Source organism: Equus quagga, chromosome 11, assembly GCF_021613505.1.
Source record: "Equus quagga isolate Etosha38 chromosome 11, UCLA_HA_Equagga_1.0, whole genome shotgun sequence".
NCBI lineage: Eukaryota > Metazoa > Chordata > Mammalia > Perissodactyla > Equidae > Equus > Equus quagga.
Genome location: NC_060277.1, coordinates 109865077 through 109885297, shown reverse-complemented (window position 1 = coordinate 109885297; position 20221 = coordinate 109865077). Strand labels below are relative to the sequence as shown.

The window sequence follows — 20221 nt, the reverse complement described above, 5'->3', positions numbered from 1 at the left end:
TGGAAGGGAGAAGGGGTGCGTGGGTCGTGGAAGGGAGAAGGGGTGCTTGGGTCGTGGAAGGGAGAAGGGGTGCCTGGGTCGTGGAAGGTGTCCCAGGAGTTGGGGCTCTTTTCCTTAGAGGGAACGAAGCTAGGAGAGCCTGGGGTTTTCAGTCTGCTCGTCAGTCTGTTGGTGAAACCTGTAACTGTGCTGGGCACTATGCAGGATGCTCACAGCCTCGCAGGGGAGACAGAACCTACAGGTGGGAAGCAGAGCAGATACTGACCTGTGGGCTGGCCGGGGAAGGCGTCCGGGAGAGTGATATTGAGATCATACCGCTGTATTATTGTGAGAGTGTTTTTGGTTTCCACAAAGAATGGATTGGAGGAAACGGGATAATTGAGTCAGACTCAAGGAAGAACTTACTGAGTGAAAGTGAAGGATTAAACCTTGAGATAGACCTCCTCACCATAATTTCTGTTTCCTGGATGGACGTAAGAATAGCAGTGTGTGTGTGTGTGTGTGTGTGTTCTCAACCAAGAAAGAATAATTTTCCTACTGTCTCACTTCTGCTTTAGGATATTGTTGGTGGGGAATGACTCTTTGCTTAAGAATTTGATCTGGGACCAGTTAAGAATAACTGTGGTTTCAGTTCTGCCGGTTCTTTGTGTCGCCTGGGGTGGAGATCCTGGTTTGGGGGCGTCCTTTTGTTTAGGAGACATCTTGCTGACCTTTTTGGTTGAGAAGGGCAAAGTCCCCTGGGAGCAGTCTGGAAGAAAAGGATTGGGGCGTGAGAGCTGGATCACTCTGGATGACACGGCCAGTGGACAATGGAGGCTTGAGGCCCGGGTGGAGACGCGAGATGAGGGGCCCTAGGAACTGAGCAGAGAGACGGAGGGGAAGGGTGCTTACAGGTGGAGAGGACAGACACACCTCAGCAACATGGTGACTGCTGAGATGAAGAAAGATGGCTGGCGGCAGTCCTTCAAGTTCTCCGTTCCGGGTTTGCTGCAATCCTCTCCTCTTACTTTCCAACCTTTAGTAAAAGTCTATGAGAAGGAAAAAGTGAAGACAGTATTAGGAAAAGAGGATAGCGTATTACCTCCCTGGCTTAGGTAATTGAGATGCTGGATTCTAGATTCTGGAGCAATCGGAACATTACATAAAAGTGAAGGGAAGAGACCTGTTTAAAAACTGCAAAACTCTCCACCTTCCTTAGACTAGTACCATCTATAGTATAAATCTTCACCTTTAGAATTCTTTCTTAAAAAATCTCTAATCTATTAGGTGTATAAAGGTTAAAAAGACAGGTAGTTCTTCATAAATTATAATGGAAAAACACCACCATCCGCCCCACCATTTCCAATCCCCAGAGGAGCCACTTTTAATACGTGGAGCTGTTTCTTCCATTATTTCTTCCTAATTTTAGGTGGCATGCTTGTACTGCTATTTCCTTTCCTTCTTTGTTAAATTACAGACGGTGACTACTGCCTGCCACTGTGGAAGATGAGGCCGTTCCTCTTACACCGTCACCCTCGTGTGTGCCTGTGCTTCCTCCCCTATCGATTACAGCACAACTGAGTGATAGATTTTGGCTAAATCAATACTCAGTGTTTATGCCATTAGGATTATGTAAATGTTGCTGCTGAGCCTTGAAAGTATTATCATTACATTTTCTTTTATATCTTTGCCTTTCCTGAAGTTAGCAATCACCTTGTGTTTTATTTGTTTAGCTTTCTACATGCTGATCATGAATTCACCTCAAACACTCTCTCGATCGGGTCCACCCGTGGCCATCAGTCCCGTGTTATTATGGGGCCCCCCCGCTCTGGCACCCTTCACCCTCTGGCTTCAGTCTGGACTGTTTGCTCTAGGGCTGTTGCCAGCTGTTCTCTTAAGGATTTTCTTCTTGGATTCCATGTCTTTCTTGATTAATCCCTCATTTTGGTGGAGCACATCCTGAGGTGTATCTTCCTTAGAGAAGCCTTGATAGAAAATGCCCTTATTTTCCCCTTACACTTGACTAATGATTTGGGTAGACAATTCTAGGTAGCTCTCAGTGTTGCTGAAGAGAAGTCCAGAACTGTTGTAATTACTGATCCTTTATAGGAAACCATCCCTTTCCCCTCTTGGGAGCTTTCAGAATCATTTCTTGATCCCTGGCATTCTAGAAATTTACTAGTGGTGTGCACTGGTGCAAGTCTCTTTCATTCATTGTGATGGGCACTTCCTGGACCCTTTAGTCTGGAAACTCATGTCCTTCTTTTTTGTTTTAAATTCTCACTGCCATGGTAGCGCCACAACACTTTCAAACACTACTGATATATTCCCAATTTTTCTTCTGAGGGAGATTAGCAACCTCCGTTGCCAATCCTCCTCTTTCTGCCGAAGGAGATTGGCCGCTCATGTTCTTCATGCCTGGAAAATGGTCATGAATTATTTATTCACAATTGCCTGCCCTCTGTTGTTGTCTTTTCTTTCTTTCATGGGATTCATGTCAGTTGGATGTAGGACATCCTGGATTGATCCTCTGATTGACTTCTCTTTTCTTTACCATTGTTTAGCTCTCTTTGTCTTTCTGGGGTATTTCCTTACTTTTATCACTTGGGCCCTTTATTGAAGTTAAAAAATGTTTGCTAACATAAGTTAGTTCCTGAGAGCTCTGTTTTGGTTTGTTTTAGTTAGGTTTATTGAAGTGTAACTTCCATACACAGTAAACTTCACTCTTTTAGTGTACCGTTCTGTGACTTTTAACAAATGCATGTCGTCACATAACCACTGCCATAGTCAAGACAGAAAACAAAAGTTCCATCACCCCCAAAATTTCCTCCTCCTCCTTTGCAGTCAGTGCCTCTCCATGGCCAGCTTCCATTAACACTGGTCTGTTTTTCTGTCTAGAGTTGTGCCTTTTCCAGAATGTCATAGAAATGGAATTATGCCCCACGTAGTTGTTTGAGTTGGTTTCCTTCGCTTGATGTATGCATTTGAGATTCGTCCATGTAGCGTGTGTCAGTAGTTGGTGCCTTTTTATTGCTGAGTAGTTTCCATTGAATGGGTGTATCATGGTTTGTTAGTTCAAACACATTGAGGTGGTTCTCCAGTTTTTGGCAACTGTGAAGGAAGGCACTATAAACATTCCCATACAGGTTATTGTGAGAACATTTCATTTCTCTTGGGTAAATATCTAGGGGTAGGATTGCTGGGTTGTGTAGTAAGAAGTTTAATTTTATAAGAAAAAGCCAAACCATTTCCTACGTGGTTAGGCCATTTTGCATTCCCACCAGCAGTTCCACTTGCTTGTTATGCCCACCAATACTTAGTATTATCAGTTTTGTATTTTTATTTTATTCTTTTAAAGTTTAGCCATTCTAATAGGTGTGAAGAGTGGTATTTTAATTTACATTTCTTTAATGATGTTGAATATCTTTTTTGCATGCTTATTTGCCATCTGTATACCTTTGGTGATATATTTGTTCAAATTGTTTGCCCATTTCTGTATTGGGTAGTTTATTATTTGTAAAATTTTCTGAGTCTGTGGCTGTCTATTCATTTCCTGACAGTATCTTTTTTTTTTTTGCTGGGAAAGATTGGTCCTGAGCTAATGTCTGCTGCCAATCTTCCTCTTTTTTTTTTTTCTCCCCAAAACCCAGTACATAGTCGTATATTCCAGTTGTAAGTCCTTCCAGTTCTATGTGAGCCACTGCCACAGCCTGGCTACTGACAGACAAATGGCGTGGTTCTGTGCCCGGGAACCAAACCCGGGCTGCCAAAGTGGAATGTGTCGAACTTTAACCAGTAGGCCATCAGGACTGGCTCTCCTTACAGTATCATTTGAAGAGCAGATGTTTTTAATTTTAATTTTGATCAAGTCCAGTTTATCACTTTGTTCTTTTATGGATTTTGCTTTTGGTATTTTATCTAAAATAATCTTTGCCTAACTCAAAGTTAGAAAGATTTTCTCTGAAGAGCTCTTTCTTGTTCTCTGAATCTTTTGTTGTTAGTGCCATCAAGTCAGTTCCGACTCCTAGAGCCCTGTGGACAGCAGAGCTGAACCCTACTGTCTTTTTGCACCAGCCTCTCACCTTCCGGTGCTGTGTCAAACACTGCTCCACTGCTATTCACGGGGTTTTCATGGCGAGTTTTTTTGGAAGTGGGTGGCCAGGTCCTTCTTCCTGGTCTGTCTAGTCTGGAAGCTCCACTGAAACCACCATGGGTGACCCTGCTGGTATTTGAAATACCAGTGGCAGAGCTTTCAGCATCACAGCAACACGCAGCCCCCACAGCATGACAACTGACAGACGGGTGGTATGGTTCCCTGATTGGGAAATGACTGGGCTGTGGCAGTGAGAGCACGAATCTTAGCCACTAGACCACCAGGTCTGGCTCTCTGAATCTTACCTGTTTTTAAAATGGATCTTCTTCTTTTATCATGGAGGCAATGCCTTCTCTATGGTCTGAGAATATGAGTTATAATTTTGTGGGTGCTTTCTTTTTTCTTTACTTTTCTTCTGCTTTCTATACTGTCTCTTCTTTCCAAATGATTTCTCCTGTCCCCCATTGATCATTTTGGTCTGTTTTTTATGAAGGATTTCCTCAAATGTCTGGTGGCCCTTGACTGCCAGCCTGGTGTTAAGAGGGGGCACAGAGGGGGCCAGCCCTGTGGCCAAGTGGTTGAGTTTGCACACTCCACTTCAGCGGCCCAGGATTTCACCAGTTCAGAGCCTGGGCACAGACCTGGCACCACTCATGAAGCCATGCTGAGGCAGCATCTCACACAGCACAACTAGAAGGACCTACGACTAGAATAGACAATTATGTACTGGGGGGCTTTGGGGAGAAGAAGGAAAAAAAAAAGATTGGCAACAGATGTTAGCTCAGGTGCCAATCTTAAAAAAAAATAAAATTAAAATAATAATAATTAAAAAGAGGGGCCACAGAAAAGCAGGGTGAGACTGGGTGTGTGGGCAGGCTTGCTGGCTGATGGCCTTCCTCTGAGGCCCAGCTCTTTCATGGAAGTGTCCAGGGTGAAATCCTTCAGTGGCTGCCAGCGTCTGGAAGCCAAGTAGTGAGGAGGGGCTGGCAGTCCTCTCTGCTCAGTGTGGACTTTCCCTTGGTCACCTGCTGTCAGTGCGATGTTCCGCTGTACCCACAGCAGGGCAGGGTCAGCCCCTGTGGTCCATTGTAAGGAATGTGTGTTTCATAGAAGGATACTAGGCAAAACCAATGGCCTTTAGTCTTCCTGCATAGAGATCACCTGTGGACAGTTTAAGAAAGGTTAAATATATGCACATGGCAAAAAACCCAAATAGCATAAAATGGTAATAGTCAATCTCCCTCCTCTGGCTCCCCTCCCACCCCCGCCCACACCCCTTTCCCTCTGTGGAGGTGATGATCACTGTTCCTCATTCTCGTGCATCCTTGGTGGGGGGTGATCTCTGCACACAGCTTGTTTCCTCCACAAACACTCTGCCCGCTCTTCTGCATCTTGCTGTGTCCGTTTGACTATCTATTGGGGGATTATTTCCTTTCAGTCATGTAGATTGCATCATCCTGTTTTAACAGCTACACAATGTTCTGGTGAGTGTGTGTGCCATAACTGATGTACCACTCACCCAAGGGTGGACATCACATCTTTTGCTGCTCCACAGGATGCTGCAGCGACCATCTCTGGGCACGTACTTCCATGCCCTCATGCAGATTTATCAGTCGTGTAAATAGCTAGAAGGAGAGTTGCTGGAAAACTCCACCCTTGGGTTTTTGTCCAGCATTTTCTTTGTCCTCTTGGGAGGAGAAGTAATGCTCCCGGTAGCTGGGTCTTTGGACGAGGGGAAATACCTGATATGGGCTGTGTTCTCGGCTTGGACTCCCGCACCACACTCACTCGAGTTGCATGTGTGGTGTCCAGGTCTATAAAACCCTGCGAGACGCCGTGGTGACCATGTACAGGACCGAAGGCCCCTTGGTCTTCTACAAAGGCTTGAACCCCACCATGCTCGCCATCTTCCCCTACGCCGGGTTCCAGTTCTCCTTTTACAGCTCCTTGAAGCACGCGTATGAGTGGGTCATGCCAGCCGAAGGAAGGAAAGACGGTGAGACAGCCCTCACACGAAAGGGAACCTCGGTCTCCATTCCACCCCACTCCCAAGCTGTAACATCTCTTTCCGAATCATGTAGGAAATAAGGTTTTCCTGTCAGAAGCTGAGACCCCCCTACCCCCAGGTTCTCTGAACCTGGCTCTGTGATGCAGCCCACAAAACAAACCAGCCCGGCCGCTGATGGATGACTTTATTTCTTCCAGCTCTTGCCACACCCATCAGTGGCATCATCAACATTTACTTCCAACTACTGGTCGTGGTTTTCATTTTTGTCAGAACTCCAGCTTGCAGGCTGCCTGGTTTTGGTAGGGTTTTGGTTGGGTTTCGTCTGGGCAGGATGTGGACGGGGAAGGGCAGGCCTCGCACTGAGTCCCACGCCGCAGCCTGCCGCAGGCCCTTGTTGCCTCCAGCGGAGATGACTGGTAAAGGCTCACAGCCCTCCTGCCATCAGCCTGGCCAGTCTGCACCTCTTGTCATTCTTGCCGAGTGTGGCCGTGTCTGCATCTCTCTCTCCTGGATTAAATTCCTCTGAGATCAAGGTTGTTTGTGGGGTTTTGTTTTATGGTGGAGGATTAGACCTCATGACCTTGAAATTGTCTACCCTAGGTTGCATTTCTCTCGTTGTTTCCCCTTAATCCGGCTTCTCTGGTTCAGGGAACCTCAAAAACCTGCTTTGTGGCAGTGGAGCTGGAGTCATCAGCAAGACCCTTACGTATCCCCTGGACCTCTTCAAGAAACGGCTGCAGGTTGGAGGCTTTGAGCAGGCCCGAGCCACCTTTGGCCAGGTGAGCTGTCCCCGGATCCCTGCCCCTCACTGGGCACATGAAGAACTGGGTCAGTTCCTGCCTACCGGGCAGCATGAGCCCCCACAGCCCTTTCACTCCCAGCCTGTCCCCAGGGATCCCCGAGCACACGGGAAAGCAGCACACAGAGCCCTGTGTATAGAGGGCGCTGTGGAAAGGTCCAGGCAAAGGATTCACAGTGTCTGCTCTTAAAAAGCATCCAGTTCAGGGGATGGCTGAGTGGTTAAGTTCGCGTGCTCCGCTTTGGCGGCCCAGGGTTTTTCCGGTTCGGATCCTGGGTGCAGACATGGCACCGCTCATTAGGCCACGCTGAGGCGGCGTCCCACATACCACAACTAGAAGGACCCACAACTAGGAAATACAGCTATGCACTGGGCGGCTTTGGCAAGAAAAGGCAGGAAAAGGAAAAAAAGAAAAAAAAAAAGATTGGCAACAGTTGTTAGCTCAGGTGCCAATCTTTAAAAAAAAAAAAGTGTCCAGTTCAGTTTGGGATGAAGGGTATACTCACATAAGAAAGGTCCCTGGGCTGGCCCAGTGGCACAGCGGTTAAGTTCACACGTTCTGCTTCAGCGGCCTGGGGTTTGCCAGTTCAGATCCCGGGTGCAGACATGACACTGCTTGTCAAGCCATGCTGTGGCAGGCGTCCCACATATAAAGTGGAGGAAGATGAGCATGATGTTAGCTCAGGGCCAGTCTTCCTCAGCAAAAAGAGGAGGATTGGCAGCAGAGGTTAGCTCAGGGCTAATCTTCCTCAAAACAAAAAAAAAAGAAAAGAAAAGAAAGAAAGGTCCCCAAAATATTAAAGAACATGGAGGAGACTCACCCTGGTGCATGGGGTGCTTCACTGTATGCTGGAGGTGTTCCTGGAAAGGGGTGAGTTTGGTAAACTAAATTATATTTTAAATGCGCCAGAAGAGTTTGTCATCCGTAGAAGCCCCACTGTAGGTAATTTGGTAATATTAGTAATCACTCCTTAGTCAGCTTAGATTGTCACATCACTCCTTTTGGCACACTCATTTTAGCAGTGGTGGGGGTGGGGTACGGCAAGTGGGGGTAATCCAGGACTTTCCCCCGGGACCTGGGAACCTGGGATGTCAAGGCATGAAGAAAGGTGCCTGACAGACGTCAGAGGGGAGGGACACCTTGGCAGGGGAGGCAGAGAGGGGAGAGAGCGCTCCTGACTTGGGGGAAAAGAAAGAATTGGGTTTATAGTTGTAAGACATTTTCTTTGTAGAAAACTTGAGAGAATTCAGATAGACAAAAAGAAAGATAAAAATCAGGGGCCAGCCTGGTGGCATAGCAGTTAAGTTCATGTGCTCTGCTTCTGAGGCCTAGGGATCACAGGTTCACATCCTGGGCTCGGACCTACACCCTTCATCAAGCCGTGCTGTGGTGCGCGCCACATTGAAAACAGAGAAAGATGGCACAGATGTTAGCTCAGGGCCAGTCTTCCTCTCTCTCTCTCTCTCTCTCTCTCTCTCTCTCTCTCTCTCTCTCTCTGTCTCTGTCTCTCTGTCTCTCTCTCACACACACACACACACACAAAATATGTATATATTTAAATTTCCTGTCACTCCACCACCACCCACCCAGAGATCATCAAACGGAACCTTGGCATTTCTTTGCATAAATAGATATATCTGTACATTTTAACAAAAATGGGGTTGTATACAAAGTTTTCTAACCTCTGTTTTCCATTTGCCAACTTGTCCTGAAGAACAGTTTGACTTTGGACAGGGAGGGAGGAGGGAGGCCCTGCTCCTAATGGAAACTGATGTGAGCCCTTTGGCTGGAAGTGGGCGGGGCCAGTGGGAGGGCCAATGGGGGATAAGGGTGGGTCTGGGAGGGAAGTTGAGGCCGAACGGCGGAGCACCCAGGCCACGGAGCTTGGACTTGATTCTTTATAATGTCGTTTTCATCATCACCATCATCATTGGGAGTGATTGGAGCTTCTGGAGGGGAGCAGCTGAGTAGAGCTGTGCCTTGGGGACGGGGTCTGGCAGCAGTGTGTGGTCAACTGGAGAGGGCAAGGCTGGAGGGGGTCACTGGTCAGGTTAAGAGCTAGGAAGGGGGACTGCCCCGTGGCCAGGTGGTTAAGTTCGAGCACTCCTGGGTGCGAACATGGCACCGCTCATCAAGCCATGCTGAGGTGGCATCCCACATGCCACAACTAGAAGGACCCACAACTAAAAATATATAGCTATGTACCACGGGGCTTTGGGGAGAAAAAGGAAAAATAAAATCTTGCAAAAAAAAAAAAAAAACCAGAGATAAGAAGGGCCAGATCCAGATCTGCTGCCCAAGGGGGACCAGGTGGGATGGGGTGAAAGGTCAGAGGGGCCTCTGGGAAGAGGTTCCAGAGCGCTCACTGGGTCCTTAAGAACCACAGTCAGTGGGAGCCTCCTGGGCAGGAAGGAGCTCTGTCCAGTGCTGATTTCCAGGCACTTCATCTGTTAGGTCTGAATTAGCCCACTTGCAAGGGAAAGAATGAGGTTAACTTATTCTCTTTTTTACGTTCCTTCCTTCATCCAGCAAATATTTATTGGAAGCTATGAAGTGTCAAGTGCTGTATTGACAAAAAGAATAGAGCCAACATCTGTGCTTTTTATGTGTTTTTTTGAGGAAGATTAGCCCTGAGCTCACATCCGTGCCCATCTTCCTCTCCTTTATACGTGGGATGCCTGCCACAGCATGGCTTAACAAGCAGTGCCATGTCCGCACTCGGGATCTGAACCAGCAAACACCGGGCCCGCGAAGTGGAACTTAACCACTGCGTCACTGGGCTGGCCCCCAACATCTGTGTTTGAATCACCTCCTCTCCTTAACCAGAGTAACCTTCTTCTCCCCAGGTTCGAAGCTACAAGGGCCTCCTGGATTGTGCCAGGCGGGTGCTGCGAGAGGAGGGTGCACAGGGCTTCTTCAAGGGCCTGTCCCCTAGCCTGCTGAAGGCCGCCCTCTCCACCGGCTTTGTGTTCTTCTGGTATGAGCTCTTCTGTAACCTCTTCCACCACATGAAGAAGGCAGACAGCTAGCCTTGAGGGCGGGAGGGTGGCCTGAGGTCTTGTACCTGAGGCAACCTCCTGAAAGAAGTAAGACTTGATCTCCAGTGTCGTGTTGCACTGAGAGGTGCTGCCTGGTCCATCCCTTCAAGCCAGCCGTCTTGAGCCTGAAGACCCATAGGGAGCAGGGCAGCAGCCTTGATCCCGCCAGCTTGGACGCCACCAGAAGGGCAAGGGCTTTCTCCCCTTCAAGAGCGCAGGGAGAGCACAGGGCCTGGTCTGTGGGGCCCCAGCCGCGCCAGTCGGAGGAGCTTGAAGTTGCTTCTCTGTTTAGCCCACGCTTGCTCTCAGGGCAGCAGCCGCCATCCCGCACTTCTTCGCCCTGTCTGTCCAGAGAACACTCCTGGCTCTGGGTGGGGTGGCAGCTTGAGTGTGAGGCTGGGACCAGGCCTTTGCAGGGGTCTGGTCCCCACACTTGGGCTCTTATTCCTACCGACTTATTGATAGGCATTAAAGCTAAAAGCACATTCGTATCTTACTCCTCCGTCTTCCCTTCCAAATCATATCCCTCCTCACAAAGTATGAGGGAAGGATCCCTGCCTTCCTCCAATTCTATTTTTCTCAGTAGTTGCCTCCCTCAGGCAGCTTTGCTTCTAGCTCTGGGTGCAGAGTCCAGGCTGAATTGGTCACTTTATAAACACCCTGTGCCCAGACCTTTGTGTCTGTAAATTTCCCACTCAGGCTGCTCTCCCCTGGGGCAGGACTGCTCATGGCCGAGAGCCTCTAGGGAAAGCAGAGACCAGCGGCCCCATGGGAAGTGGGGGATGTGCTCGTGGGACATGCTGATGGGTAAAGGCAGCAGCTCTTGTCCCAGTCTACCAGGATCACTCTTTCCCCGGGGGCTGGGTTGGCCCTCCTGGGTTGGGAGGAGCTTGGAGCTGGGCCAGTTGGCATCAGCTGCCCGATCAGGGTGTTCCTCCTCGGCTCAGCATGGTGCTGTGTGTACCCCCTGTAACCGAGGAAGGCCCACGCTCTGAAGAAGCCCGGTGAAGGGATGGTGGAAGGGAGGGGCTGGGCAGACAGCCTAGTGAGGGCACATTTGGCGAGGGCCTTGTGTTATGTCTGGGACCCCAAATCCTGAAGTTTCCCTGCTCTTGGCTGCTGATTGTGAAGGTCCAGGCTATGGCTGGAGGGAACTCTGATACCCACAGAGTTTTGGGCACTCAAGGCCTGGGCTTGAGACTGCTGTGAGGCAGCTGCCTGAATGTATTTTTTATAAAATTCACTTGAAGTAAACTTTCTTCTTGTCATCTCTCCTGCTCATTGCTTTCCATTCTCTTTCTCATCTATTGTCTGACTACTTTGGTGACTTTTTTTTTTCTTTTTGCTGAGGAAGAGTTACGCTAGCTAACATCTGTTGTCAATCTTCCTCTTTTTTGTTTTTTGAGGAAGATTAGCCCTGAGCTAACGTCTGCCACCAATCCCTCTCTTTTTTGCTGAGGAAGAATGGCTCTGAGCTAACATCCGTGCCCATCTTCCTCTACTTTATATGTGGGACACCTACCACAGCATGGCTTGACAAGCAGTGCTTAGGTCTACACCTGAGATCCGAACCCGCGAACCGCGGGCTCCCGAAGTGGAATGTGCAAACTTAACTACTGTGCCCCAATCTTTGTCTTTTTGCTTGAGGAGGATTCACCCTGAGCTAACATCTGTGCCAGTATGCCTCTGTTTGGTATGTGGGTTGTGCCACAGCATGGCCACTGACAAATGGTATAGGTCCGTGCCCGGGAACCAAACCCAGGCCACCGAAGTGGAGCCTGCGGAACTCAGGCGGGCCCCACTTTGGCAGCTCTTCTGACAGGAGGAGAGAACTGTGGCACCAGGAAACAGCCTTCTACAATACTTTCTTGTCTAAGTGATGGGAAGGGGCAGCTCTTTTCCAGCCCTTTCTGTATGCCCTTCTGCAACTCAGGGACAACCTCAGGGATGGCCCTGTCTGGGCTGCTGGGCCCACCCCTCTCCCCCGGCCCTGGCCAAGAAAGACCGGGCCAGGGGCTTGCTCAACTTAAGGGTCACTCCCAACACCTCGCAGGGCAACGGGGACCCTCTCTCTTGGTCTGGCCCATTGATTTCAACTTATTTTACCAGTATCGTTTGTACTTAGAGTAGGAGAGCGGGTTAGTGGGGCTCGATCCAGCCCTTACAGCCTCCCACCTCCCCCTCCCCCGCTTCTCCTCTACTTGGGGGGGGGGTGGGAGTGGGGGTCACGCGGACACCACATGTGAAGTCCTGCCCCTCCAGCCATCTCTCCTCACCCCACCCCGTCCGGTGCGGACCACGCCCTCCGCAGGCTTCTCCCACGCCGAGGGCCAGGCCGAGTGTCCCCTTCTGACCCAGTTTTAACCTGAGCCTCTGGCGTGGAGGCGTGGTGGGGGCGTGCCACTGCTTAAAATTGAGGGCTTGAGTGGGCGGAGGAGCAGGTCCGGCCTAGCGCCCAGGAACCGTTGTGGTCCTGGACAAGACCCAGGGCAAACTGGGTGAGGAGAGGACAGGGCCGGCGAGGGCAGCGTCGCCGGGGCCCCGGCAGGTGGCGCTGGCGAGGCCCGCCCCCGAGCCCTCCCCCACGCCCGCTTGCCCGGCCCCGCCCCGGCGCCGCGCTAGGAAATGACCTAAGCCGTGGCGAGGCGCGGCCGGCGGCACCAGCAGCGCCGCGGACGCGGGGCGCGCGCACTATGCCTGCCGAGCGGCCTCCGGGCACGCGGGCACGGCGCTGGCCCGGCAGGTGGGTGTCGGCGCTCACGCCGCCTCTCCCGCCCCGGGGACCCTGGACGGCGGGCTCCGCCGCGGGCCCTGCGCCGCAGGGAAGGGCGTTCCGGGCTTAGGGATGCTGCCCGGGTCTGGAGACGCCCAAGGTCGTCTCCTTTGACCAGGGGGGAGGCGCCGAGTCCGGAGAGGGGACTCTAACGGGGACTGCCTCTGGGGGACGCGTCTTCCCGCTCCCTCTTTAAGAGGAAGGATCCCGAACGAAGCTCAGGAATTGGGAGTCCTGAGTGGGCAGTGCCAGGTTCCTGCCGCTCCGGAGGCCAGTTTAACCAGTCCGTCCCGGGGAGAAGCTGGCCAGCACAGGGGAAGTTCGGGCTCGACCGTCAGTCGAGCGGCGGAGGAGGCTTCTGCACCACTCACGCGGGCTGGCCCCTGCCCGGAGGGCTGGGTTTTGTGGACTGCGAAGGATTCTGACTGAGGCTGAGGGGGACGGTTTGGGAGAGGGGCTTGGAACCCTGCTGAGACAGAGCTGTCCGCAGCTTAGAGCCCCCAGCCTTTTCACTCGCCGGGAATCGTGCTGAGCCAGCAGCTTCCAGGCCGGTTTATATAGCTAGGGCAAGCGTCTAATATCCACCTAGCTACACCCCTAGGTCAGCGCACCCCACCCTGCCCTTGCTATCAGCTGAGAATAACTCTGTCTCGTGTTAGGACACGCGCATTCACTCTTCATTTCTTTACTCTCGTGTAATCGCAGAAGCTACAGGGGTTCCTAAACTGAGCAGCATGTGCCTGGCTGATGCCCAGTCTCCACCAGAAGCCAAGCTTGGTGGGCTCTCAGCTAACCACCGAATGCCGTGAACCTCCCAGGAGCCCCTGTCCCAAGCGCGGGCCAGCCCCACCCAAGGCCTGCAGGACCCATGCTGCACACCTGAGTCTTCTCCCTTCACCTCTCCTCTTCCAGGTGCCGTCATTAGTCCCACCCCAGTAAAGAGCTACTGGGGCTGGGTGGTCATGGGGGAGCCTGGTAGAGAGGAGTATAAAATCCAGTGTTTTGATGCAGAGACCCAGCAACTGCTGAAGACAGCACTCAAAGGTGAGCATGGGGAGCGCTCCTGAGCCTGGGTCCAGAGCTGCAGGGAAGGGGCCAAGGGGGCCAAGGGGACGGGACTGGAGGACTGAGCCCTAGCCCGGGAATGCCCAGCCCTCCCTTTGCTTTCAGAGGAGTCAGCAACATAACTCGAACAGGAAGAAAGCTACACTTAGGCCAGTATTTGGGAGTATGAATCATAGAGTCACGTCTCAGACTGTAAAGACTTTTTTTTTTTTTTTTGAGGAAGATTAGCCCTGAGCTAACATCTGCTGCCAATCCTCCTCTTTTTGCTGGGGAAGACTGGCCCTGAGCTAACCCTGAGCTAACATACGTGCCCATCTTCCTCTACTTTATATGTGGGACGCCTGCCGCAGCATGGCTTGCCAAGTGGTGCCATGTCTGCACTCGGGATCCGAACTGGCAAACCCTGGGCCGCTAAAGTGAAACGTGCGCACTTAACCGCTGAGCCACTGGGCCAGCCACTGTAAGGACTTTTTTTAAAGCTTAAGTACCCATAAAGGGGTAGGGCCCAGAGAACACAGCTCCTGCCCCTTTAAGTCCTTACATTCGACCTGGTTTCTGCGTTGCTGCAGCCAGCTCTCTTGAATATGCAGAGCTGCCTGACTTGGGACAGAAGATGGAGTGTTCTGCTTGGCAGAAGAGATGTAGTAATTGTCCTGGACTGATGCCCTCCTGCAGCACTCAGGAGTTTGACTCAGCTGACAAATAGCAACGGCCATCATGTGCCAAGTGGGCCTGTGGGGGAGGCTCACTCTTGTCAGGGGTACTTGTGTATTTATTATAAGAATACTTTTTTCTGTAAAATTGCTGTCGAAGACACTGTTATTTGGTGCTCCTTCCTCAACCTAGTGCCAGGAAAATATGTGTCCTAAAAAACGAGCATTCTTACTTCGATTAGTCTCTAACAGCCACATAACCCTCCCCTTTTCCTCTGATTGGGCCGCCAGGAGGCTGAGCTAGAGCTGCTCTATGCGTGGTTACTGTCCTCCTTCCCTGTTTTCCGGTCTCTTTCAATATAAGCGTATAATGGGAGTGCTCTTGGCTCTTTTGTAAACATCTCAAATCCTTCTTAGAAGCAGGTGGAGGCAAAAGGGAGAAACAGCTCTGGACTCCCTATCTTTACTACCCTAGATCCAGGTGCCGTGGACTTGGAGAAAGTGGCCAATCTGATTGTGGACCATTCTCTGCAGGACAGTGTGTTCAGCAAAGAAGCAGGACGAATGTGCTACGCCATCATTCAGGTTGGGTGGGGTCGGTAAAGAGGGGAGATGCTTTGAGGAAGGTGCTTCAGGAGTGGGCAGAAGGCCTGGCCAGCAGGGCAGAGATGCAAAGGGGTTCTCTCAGAGGCAGAGAAAGGAGCAGGACAGGCAGGCCTTCAGCTGTGGAAGCTTGGGTGCGGCTGCAGTGGCACCATCTGGTGCCACTCACCATCCTTTCCCTGACTCACAGGCAGAGAGCAAGCAAGCAGGCCAGAGTGTCTTCCGGCGTGGACTCCTCAACCGGTTGCAGCAAGAGTACCAGACTCGGGAGCAGCTGCGAGCCCGCTCCCTGCAGGGTTGGGTCTGCTATGTCACCTTTATCTGCAACATCTTTGACTACCTGAGGGTGAGGCCCCAGCAGCCACCTCATGCAGCAGGATGGCCTGTCCCCCACGGCCACTAAGCCGGTGCTCTGGCCCCTGCTCTCCCCCCACAGGTGAACAACATGCCCATGATGGCCCTGGTGAACCCCGTCTATGACTGCCTCTTCCGTCTGGCCCAGCCTGACAGTCTGAGCAAGGAGGAGGAGGTGGGTGGCCCTGGCACAGAAGGCTGTGGAAGTGGGCAGTCTTTGGCTCAGCTCAGAATGCCAGCACTGTCCATGGAGGCTTTCCAGGGCATCACTTCCTGGGGCAGGAGCCTGGTGGGGGCATTTAAAGCCTGTCAGTTGCAGGACAAGTGGCAAGGTCTGGAATTTATCCAGAACAGAGAGCAGCCAAAAGCTACTGGCTCAGAGGCTTCCGTCCCAGCAGGAAAGCCAACCTATGAGAGGATACATCTGTGCATACAGAGGGTCTAGAAAACAAACCAGGCACAGAATGTGGAGGAGGTAGAAAAGTAGGGTTAAGGGCCAGCCCTGGTGGCTTAGTGGTTAAGTTCACATGCTCTGCTTCAGCAGCCCAGATTCAGTTCCTGGGCGCAGACCTGCACCACTCGCCAGTGGCCATGCTGTGGCGGTAGCCCACATATAAAATAGAGGAAGATATGGCAACAGATGGTAGCTCAGGGTGAAATCTTCCTCAGCAAAAAAAAGTAGAGTAAAGCAGCACAGTTTGGAGACAGGGCCTGAGTCCAGCCTGGCCCAGATGAGAGACCTTAGGCAAGTCCCCAAACTTCTCTCATGTTAAGATGTGGATAATACCCCCTGGGTGGCATGAGGATGAAGTGGGGAAATGTGTGTACAGGGCCAAGCACAGTGACTGGCAAGCAGCAAGCACTCAGTAAATGGCTGCTCTGTGTGATAGGCTGGCCCTGCCTGGGGTCACCTCCCACTGCCCCCTGCAGGTGGACTGCCTGGTGCTGCAGCTGCACCGGGTCGGGGAGCAGCTGGAGAAGATGAACAGGCAGCGCATGGATGAGCTCTTTGTCCTGATCCGGGATGGCTTCCTGCTCCCAACTGGCCTCAGCTCCCTGGCCCAGCTGCTGCTGTTGGAGATCATTGAGTTCCGGGCAGCTGGCTGGAAAACGACCCCAGCAGCCCACAAGTATTACTACAGTGAGGTCTCTGATTAGGCCTCCAGATCAGGCTTCCTCACCAGCAGCACTGGCCTTTCTTCTACCCACCTCCCAACCTGGAAGTGGAGTCTTTGCCTCTCCCAAAGACTTTTTCCCTTCCAGACTTTCAACAGCTCCCAAGATGTTTCCCACTTACACACTGGTCCTGCCCTGAGCACTTTCCTCTCCCCCATTCATGGATTAGGGAAGACACCAAACGGACCTGTCCCCACAGTCCCATCAGCCTCTCTCCCCCATCACCTTCCACCTAGGCAGAGAAGGGCAACTCCTAACAACCGGTGCACTGTGTAAACACTGGTACAACAGCTAGTTCCGTGCCTCCGTTTCCCATCTGTAAAATGGGTACCCATAGCCACTGGTGGGATGCACTGGGATGTCAAGGGGCAGAAGCAGAGCATACGTCACACCAGGAACTGCTTTTTATACGTTTTGTACAAGGACTACTTTGAAAATAAGCATATTTCCTCCAGTTGGTTTCAATGAATGGCAGTACCACATCACATGCTATACTATTCAAGGTGAGACTTTTCTAATAAACCTTTTCTGATACTAAAACCGCTTCCTTTCCTAGCATCCAAAGGTCCACTCCACGCTGAGGGAAGAGATGGCTGGATGGGCCCTAAGTTTCCTGGGGGAAATCCAAGTTGATGTGTTCCTTCTTTGCAAGGAGACACGGGAGGGAGAGCAAGTTCTAGCCCCAAAGAAAGAAGGACTAACAAGCAATAAACATGCTGCTCCATCCTTTCTGTGAGGCCTGCCTGCCCCAGAAAAGGAACTACAGCCTTAACCCACAGGTAATTTTCAACATGGCAGTGGCTCACATTGTTTCTTGCAGCCGAGCGCCCTGGGCTCCTCCTAGAGCCTCTACCCTCCCTCTACCACCAGCGGTAGTGGGCCAGGGCGCGGTTGGCCTCAGCCATCTTGTGCATGTCATGCTTCCTCTTGATCACAGGGCCCTGGTTGTGAAAAGCCTCCAGCAGCTCATGCGACAGCTTCTCTGGCATCAGCATCCGCCGGTGCTTCTTCTCCCTGCACTCAGTAATCATCCACTTCATGGCCAGGAAGCGACGACGCCGGTCGCCTAGTGGCACAGGGACCTGGGGAAGATAGGATGTGGGCACAGTGGTCCAAGAAGTTGCCAGCGCTGCAGTCTCCTTCCTCCCTGAGCTCTAAGGAGTAGCCACAGGTTCCCTCTGGGTCAGCCCTGGCAAGGCTCCTGAGGAGAGAGGCCTGTCTATTCCTCTCTGAGCTTCCTTCACCCCTGGGTGACTTCAGTGTAGCAGATATTAATGAGCAAATACTCATTTAGCACTGACCTCTTTCACTTCGAGGTGGAAGCTCAGCCAAGTTGATACAGGCACCAATTGGGAAAAACCCGTCAGCCGGGGTGATTTAGCTAACTCAGATAATGGGGGCCAAAAAACAAGACGCTCTTGTCCAAGAATCATTTGCTGGGCCCCCACTATGTGCCAGGTACCATGCTAGACCCTAGAGACACAGACATTAATAAAAAAGTCACTACTTTTATGAAGTTTACATTGAAAAAAGAGAAGACGAGAACATCCACTTATGACAATGAAGTATAACTAAATGCTATGATAGAGACGCCAAGTTCAGTTCAACAAATAGTGCTGAAGCATCAGTTACAGGTCAAGTGCTACACTTGACACTGGTGTATAAAGATGAGGTGTAAACGTAGTCCCTCACCATGAGAAGCTTACAGTTTAGAACGCAGGATGCTAGACAAAAGGGGGGTGGGGCAGGCTTCCAGAAGAGGTCATTTGGCTATTACTTTGCTTGCTTTCTTTTCCATCTTCTGCCTGTGGTTTTTATACTCGGGCTCAGAGGAGCAGATCCTGACAGCCCCTGGTCCCTAGAAAGCTATCAATCTTGGCCTAACTCTGGGCCCTCCTATCCCCAAGGACCCCCACATCTTGTTTCACATGTGGGCAGCCCTGCTTCCAGGCCCTGACCACTCACCTGGTAGAAATGGCCACCCCTGAGGATGGGTACCAGCCCAATCACAGGCTCACAGTTTTTCAGGGCTTGGTGGAAGATGGTATAGGGGTTGCGTTCAATGGTTGCCTGTTCCTCTGCAGAGGCAGCATGGTACTTCTCAAACTGCTTCCTTTTCACAGCTTCCAGAGTCTGCAAAGATATACAGTGAAAGAGGCTACCCAGGCTCCCTAAAGGGTTTACCTGGCTGAGCTAGTATCCTGCCCTCTACTTCCATCATCTCATTCTTCTATAGCTCTGCAGCTCCTCACTCAGCACTTCTAAAACAAAGTTCTTAAGTGCCTCCCTTAAGTACCTTTCTTGGACTAGGACAGAAAGAGTGGGCTAAGATTTGTGATGTGGGGGTGGAATGGCAGTTGTTGACTCCCGCAGGACTTCATTAAAGCCTCCACCTCCACACATACATACAGTAAAGTTAATTTCAATGACAGGTATACGAATCCATTCTTTTTTATGCTAAACTGAAAGAGCCAAGTACCAAGCTATAGGGAAGAGAAAGATGACAGGTACCGTTTACCTGTGTCATGAGGGATCTGGCCAATACTTTGTTTCCTCCTTTCATCATCATGTTGGTGAATTTACTTCAAGAAGAAAAACAAAATGTTTAGCTTTCCAAGGCTGTATCACGGAATCCTTACTGTAGACCCTCCCCGGTATAGCCCTAGTCTGTGGAACAAGTGTTTGTTTCCATCTAACCTGATCACGGGGTCTTCAAACACAGAGCATGTTTTCGTCGCTGGGGCGGCTTTGATAAGCTGAGTCTTCCTGAGCTCCCGCTCATAGTTCTCCTCCTCAGTCAGCTCGGCCAAGGGCTTGCGGTAATACTCCTTGTCAATATGGGGGTCCTTGTATTCAGGACCATAGCGGCTCCACCTCACCTGGGTTAGCCTGGGAGGAGAAAGAGGTGGGCAAAAGCCGACTCCATCAGTGAAAAGGCTTGACTTCACAATAGGCGTGTCTGCCAACCCGCCCACGAGTGAGAGCGGCCCAGGGACTGCTAGCCAAACCTGAACCGCAATCAATAATTCTGGCTCTTGTCCCAAGAGGTAGGAGGACCTCCCCCAAACAGGCGAGGAAAGTCTCCTCCTCGTCAAGCGCCAACGGTAAGGACAGGCTCCTGACCCTCAGGATAGGCGCCCCGCTTATGCGTCTCTCTCCGCATCTCCCAACAGAGAAAATCCCAGCTCTGAGCTCTTTCACGAGACCGCACTTGCAGCTCCGAGTTCGAATCCCCGCGGGCGGGGGGGCAATCACTAAACCTTCAGACAGGTCCAAAGTCACGCAGCTAGTGTAAGAAGTTTGGACTGAGACATCCCGGCCCCATGCTCTCTCCAGCTCCCCGCACGGCTCGTCTGTGGCCTCTTTCCTTCCCCACAGGTATCCCCGTGAAGAGCCAAGCGGCCCCCCAGCTGCCCGCCGCCCTCTCACCCTGGAAGCCGCAGGACAGCGTTCCGCAACCCCAGCGCCAGGCCCGACCACGCTCTCGCAGCCTTCACCGCGGGGGCAGCCATCTTGGCTGGTCACGAGGACCCCACAAGGACTGCCCTCGGCGTGCCTGCGTGCCTGAGCGAGTGACGGAAGACAGGGAAAAGGCTCCACGGGGTCCTAAATCTCTGCATCACCCATTTAATCTGGGCGTTAAGAGTCTCTCACTCCGAGGCCCAAAGGGAAGAGTAAA

General features: G+C 51.5%; 3 protein-coding genes across 10 annotated transcripts in view; 2 read left to right on the top strand and 1 right to left on the bottom strand.

Annotated features, from left to right (window-relative positions):
* The window catches only part of SLC25A19 (solute carrier family 25 member 19), a 17012-nt gene extending 5826 nt beyond the window's left edge, over positions 1 to 11186 (top strand). For all 5 annotated transcript variants that reach the window (XM_046676673.1, XM_046676675.1, XM_046676671.1 and 2 more), the window contains 3 exons: positions 5885 to 6068; positions 6729 to 6859; positions 9727 to 11186. In XM_046676673.1, coding sequence (XP_046532629.1) covers positions 5885 to 6068; positions 6729 to 6859; positions 9727 to 9909 — 498 coding nt within the window. In that variant the 3' untranslated portion in view covers positions 9910 to 11186. The remainder of the gene's footprint in view (positions 1 to 5884; positions 6069 to 6728; positions 6860 to 9726) is intronic.
* A 1340-nt stretch (positions 11187 to 12526) lies between these two features.
* MIF4GD (MIF4G domain containing) lies at positions 12527 to 17082 on the top strand. 4 transcript variants are annotated; one of them, XM_046675909.1, is made up of 6 exons: positions 12527 to 12661; positions 13604 to 13735; positions 14885 to 14994; positions 15203 to 15358; positions 15449 to 15541; positions 16297 to 17082. In XM_046675909.1, exons 2-6 carry the CDS (start codon positions 13654 to 13656, stop codon positions 16522 to 16524), a joined length of 669 nt encoding a protein of 222 aa, XP_046531865.1. In that variant the 5' UTR covers positions 12527 to 12661; positions 13604 to 13653; the 3' UTR covers positions 16525 to 17082. The 4 variants fall into 4 exon arrangements, with proteins under 4 accessions (XP_046531865.1, XP_046531863.1, XP_046531866.1 ...); XM_046675907.1 differs by lacking the exon at positions 12527 to 12661 and adding an exon at positions 12749 to 12791; XM_046675910.1 differs by lacking the exon at positions 12527 to 12661 and adding an exon at positions 13366 to 13468 and having other exon boundaries at positions 16257 to 16503.
* Positions 16929 to 20221, bottom strand: MRPS7 (mitochondrial ribosomal protein S7). Its single transcript, XM_046675911.1, has 5 exons — positions 19972 to 20221; positions 19240 to 19431; positions 19061 to 19124; positions 18508 to 18675; positions 16929 to 17624 (listed from the first exon to the last, which is right to left on the bottom strand). Exons 1-5 carry the CDS (start codon positions 20052 to 20054, stop codon positions 17403 to 17405), a joined length of 729 nt encoding a protein of 242 aa, XP_046531867.1. The 5' UTR covers positions 20055 to 20221; the 3' UTR covers positions 16929 to 17402.

Bases quoted from the DNA above. Each gene is read 5' to 3' on its own strand.
- MIF4GD (XM_046675906.1), top strand. From the start codon at position 13,426: ATGTGCCTGGCTGATGCCCAGTCTCCACCAGAAGCCAAGCTTG. The intron at 13,736-14,884 runs GTGAGCATGGGG...TTACTACCCTAG, and splicing joins GCTGAAGACAGCACTCAAAG to ATCCAGGTGCCGTGGACTTG. The intron at 14,995-15,202 runs GTTGGGTGGGGT...CCTGACTCACAG, and splicing joins TGTGCTACGCCATCATTCAG to GCAGAGAGCAAGCAAGCAGG.
- MRPS7 (XM_046675911.1), bottom strand. From the start codon at position 20,054: ATGGCTGCCCCCGCGGTGAAGGCTGCGAGAGCGTGGTCGGGCCTGGCG. The intron at 18,676-19,060 runs GTAAACGGTACC...ATATCTTTGCAG, and splicing joins CCAGATCCCTCATGACACAG to ACTCTGGAAGCTGTGAAAAG. The intron at 17,625-18,507 runs GTGAGTGGTCAG...TATCTTCCCCAG, and splicing joins GGGGTGGCCATTTCTACCAG to GTCCCTGTGCCACTAGGCGA.